The sequence below is a fragment of the Fistularia commersonii genome, chromosome 9, assembly GCF_037954325.1.
Source record: "Fistularia commersonii isolate RoL2024-O1a breed Wild chromosome 9, RoL_Fcom_v1.0, whole genome shotgun sequence".
In the NCBI taxonomy this organism is placed as follows: Eukaryota; Metazoa; Chordata; class Actinopteri; order Syngnathiformes; family Fistulariidae; genus Fistularia; species Fistularia commersonii.
Genome location: NC_141292.1, coordinates 16,150,615 through 16,154,828, shown reverse-complemented (window position 1 = coordinate 16,154,828; position 4,214 = coordinate 16,150,615). Strand labels below are relative to the sequence as shown.

The window sequence follows — 4,214 nt, the reverse complement described above, 5'->3', positions numbered from 1 at the left end:
CAGAAAAACATCTGGACCGTCGTGAGTGTGCGTTTGTCTGAAAAAAAAAAAAAAAACGCACTTCTAAATGCCAGTTTCCCACTATTTCTTTTCTTGTGGACCCGCTTCTATGGCCCATGAAATCACAGGAAGATTCTGTCAGGTTGGAGCCGTCTTGATTTTATCCGCCACAACTGCTGTTCAAAACTCATTTGAGATTTTCGGGGAGTTTTAGGGAATTTATTGAAGATCAAAAGTCATTACAAGAATCCATGAGACATCAGTGCAGCGACACTTCAACAAATATTAAAGTATTGGACAAAAGTGACGAATCTCAGCTTTGATTTTTTTTTCTTTTACAACAAAATCCACAGAAAAGAAACCCCGGTTTCCAAGTAGAGATTTTCTATCCAACAAAACAATTCAATATCAGTTGCAATAAACAGTACAAACCCCAAAGTATGTCTGTTCAAGCAGAGCAACGTAGACCTGGAAATTCTGGATGAATAAACTGCTTGTGTGTGTGTTTGAAAAGCTGCCACCAGATCTTTTCAGATATCAGATGCAGAGAAGTGGTGCTGCATTCAGAGCCAGATCTCAGGATGATTTGTCAACGTGTTGTTGGGAAACATGTCTTTCAGTGATGCTGAGTAGATGTTGGACGGAATGTCCGTCAGTTCCACTCATGTTTTTATGGAGTCAAATCCTTTTTAAATACACTTTTATAGTTGCTTGTCTTCAGAAATCCAATGTTAAACTCCATTCTAGATGTTGAACTCGTTGTTCCAAGTTTACGGCTGGACTGAAGATGACGTCTCCTTTCTTCGGTCACTTCCACAATTCATCTGAAAGCCCGAGGAGACGAGAAGAACCCTGGAAGGCAGCTTTCAGGAGGAACTCACTGAGTGCAGGGGTGGGTTTGTCCCTCAAGATGAGGAGGGTTTGGGATTGAGTTCCTCCAAAACTTCTGAACTGCTGACAGCTGGAAGGTCAGAAACAAACAATTAGCTCGAATCCTGTTCCAAACTACAGGAGTCTTTTCCCTGCAGGAAACACCTCTGCTGGTTTCACATTTTGGATCTTCAGAGAGCAAGTCACTTCCAAAGAATTAAACTAAAAAATGCGTCTACTTACAAGACAGACGAGCTTTGGCTGAAATACAAAGAGAAGAGAAATAATTCAGCTTTGCCAGAAGAGTTTGCAGACGATGTGTCACAACATGGCGAGGCTGAAAGTCGGAGCCTCGCATGGCTTCACGTTGGGACAAAGATATTTACAATGAAACAACATCGAGTCCAAGTCAAACATCTCCCTGTGGAGGTCTCTCACCAGGCTTCTTCTTATAGAAGGCGTATCCAACGGCAACCGCGGCGAGCAGAGCAACAACAACCAGTGTGATGACGACGGGGAGGACGAGGCCAGGCTTTGCTGTCCAGCAAAACACAACACAAACAGTTTCTGGTCTTGAAATCGTCTCTCTGCTTCTCTGCGGTTCAGTTCTTGTTAACCAGTTAAGTTTGACTGATCCTGACTTGAACAATTCGGCAAGAAGAAAAAGCCCGACTAATGGCAGACATGAATCCGACACACTTTGGATCTGAAGATCTGGACGCTGATGGGAAACTAGAGGGTCGTTTCCTACCTTCATCCCCTGTGAGTCCAGTCTTACCGTTGCTCCTGATGGCGTCTCTGTCCAGGACGGTGACCATGTCCTCCTTGACACCGGAGAGCTGGAACACACACTTGTATGCCCTCAGATCTCCGGGTGTGTCCGGGAGCTTCAGGTCAGTGCTCATCTGGAAGGTTCCATTGGAGTTGGGGAGGATCTCTCCGAGCTCCTGAGGGACCTTCTCTCCGTCCTTCGTCCAGAACAGCATGGCTTCCCTGGGGAAGAAACCGGTGGCGTGGCAGGTGACCGGAGAGGAGGGCGTCTTCTGGAGGAGATGCACTCCGGGAAGATCTGGAGCGTCAAGAGAAACAGAGTTTCTGTCAACGCCTGAACTCAGAAGCGGAAACTCAGAAACATCACACCTTCTTCTGCTGTGGACAAATATTACTCCCTGTCTCGTCTAAACTTTCAATATTTAAGAGTGAAATCAGCGAAAAAGCAGAAAGGAAGAACCCAAGAATCTGCATCCAATGAACAGAGAAGCAGGAAAGAAGATCTATCGATTGATTGATTGATTGATTGATTGGTTCGTGTTCATTGGACATCAAACTGGCCTGAGATGGACAATTTTACTGGAAGTCCGAAAATTGTTTCCTCAGATTCAAGAAAATAACCAAAGATTTGAAAAGAAGTCGAAACATTGTTGAGGCGACGTCAGGTCATGTGATTCCACCTGTTCTCAGCAGGGAGCTCCTCCCGTGGTCCAGATACTTCTTCACCCACTCAGGACACATCTGGGTGAGGTAGTGCTTCCAGTTTTCCTTTATGGCCTCGTCATTGTCCCACTTCTGTTTGGTGATGAAAGCCTGTGGTCTCGGAGCGATCCATGTCAGTGTCTTCAGGTCCAATGAGATGAAATCTTCTCCATCATAAGCTTCTTGACGAAAACCAGTAACTTCTCCAGTCTCATCGTTCCACTCACAGCCAGACATAGCCTGGAGAATGTGGACTCCTGAGAGAGACAGAAGCTGCAGTGAACCAGTGAGATCTCAGCACAGTCTGCTGTGTTTATTATGGGATGGACATAAACTCAGGGTGCAGAACTGTGTGTGTGTGTGTGTGTGTGTGTGTGTGTGTGTGTGTGTGTGTGTGTGTGTGTGTGTGTGTGTGAACAAACCTCCAGTCTGGTTGAAACGCTGATTTGCAATTTCGATGTTGACTTTGAAGGTCTGCTGGGTTCCCAGTGAGTTCTGGGTGTTCCTCTCCCAGAACTGTGGATCATCTGCTGAGACTTGGTCCATCCAGGCCTGTCTGGGTTCTGTTGTTCTGGTGTTGCTGTCATAGTGAGCTATTGGAACTTCATCCACCAAACCAACTTCCACAAACTCTGGGAAGTTTGGGACTTGAGAGGAGCCCGTGAGGAAATACTTCAGGGAGTGAATCACTGGAAGAAATATTTCACCGAATGATGAGGTTTTGGTGACTGAAAGTTCCATAAACAGCTTTAAGTTACTCAAAGATGTAAAAACACAGTGAATGATGGAACTATTCTAGAACTTACACTTTGAATTCTCCAGAAAAGCAGTTCAACATTTAGTCAGAAATACTGCAAGTCAATCTCAAAGTGAAGGATTATTTCCAGTATTTTAGGAAATGGGATGATTTCAATCTGAACAGATAAAACTCTAACATTAATAGAAAGGGACTTTATTTGAAGATCTTTGCTTCTGTCCTTCCTTCATGCTGGATTTCCTGAATGTCTTCATATCTACTTTCACTTTCGTTTTGTCTGATCTTAAACTCCAAACAACGTCCATATTTGCTCCCATCTCCTCTGAACTCTCACTCTGAACTAAAAACTACAGTTTCCATCTGATTCTAAAGGTGAAATGTTGATGAGAAACAGGCTGAAGATCATCTTTGGACCAAACTAAACACGAGCTGCTGCTTCAGACTCTTTGAGGAAATCAAATGAAGCGAAAAGAAACGGACTTACCGGCCGTCACGCTGGACGTTCCCATGACAACCAGCACAAGTAGAAAGATCTTCATCATCTCCAGGTTTGAAGAGCCTACAGATGTTCAAGCATTGTTGTTCTCAAACACACGCTGGTCTTCCAGGTGAAGGATCTGGAGCTCAACTGAAGGATCCACTGGGGAGGAGCTGCAACGAACCCCCGTCTGAGCCAATGAGAATTCAGATCGGGCTGAAACGTCACGGGTCGCCAGGTAAACTCAAAATGCACAGGCTAGAAGCGAAAGTCAGTCAGAATGAGTCAGAATGCTTTTATAGTCATGGAAACATTGCTGTTACTACTGTAAAATGCAAGGGTATAAATTATAAAAAGTATATAATAAAAAAAACAGTTTACATATCGATGTGGGAAATACTGCGTTGTATGACGCAGTTGTTTTTATCCACTTTATGAGGCGATTTCATGATAAATAAAACTCATTTCGAGTTTCCCGCTGGTCCAAAGTCATAGTTATACCGATCAAAGTTTCAATTGATGGATTTTCTGCTCTTTCTTTCCGTCCTGATCAAAATATCACGTCAAGCGTCAAAAACATGCGCGTTTCCTGTGACTGAGTTTGTCTCAGGGCGCCCCCTAGTGGACGCCTGGAGA

At 44.3% G+C, this 4,214-nt stretch overlaps 1 protein-coding gene across 2 annotated transcripts; it reads right to left on the bottom strand.

Annotated features, from left to right (window-relative positions):
- Positions 1 to 205: 205 nt before the first annotated feature.
- Positions 206 to 3,948, bottom strand: LOC147231378 (major histocompatibility complex class I-related protein 1-like). Of its 2 annotated transcripts, XM_086152753.1 has the most exons (7): positions 3,585 to 3,911; positions 2,766 to 3,032; positions 2,322 to 2,600; positions 1,649 to 1,939; positions 1,309 to 1,407; positions 1,114 to 1,131; positions 206 to 961 (listed from the first exon to the last, which is right to left on the bottom strand). In XM_086152753.1, the coding sequence occupies exons 1-7, from the start codon at positions 3,640 to 3,642 to the stop codon at positions 906 to 908; spliced, it is 1,068 nt and encodes a 355-aa protein (XP_086008879.1). In that variant the 5' UTR covers positions 3,643 to 3,911; the 3' UTR covers positions 206 to 905. The 2 variants fall into 2 exon arrangements, with proteins under 2 accessions (XP_086008879.1, XP_086008880.1); XM_086152754.1 differs by lacking the exons at positions 206 to 961; positions 1,114 to 1,131; positions 1,309 to 1,407; positions 1,649 to 1,939 and having other exon boundaries at positions 2,308 to 2,600; positions 3,585 to 3,948.
- Positions 3,949 to 4,214: the final 266 nt, after the last annotated feature.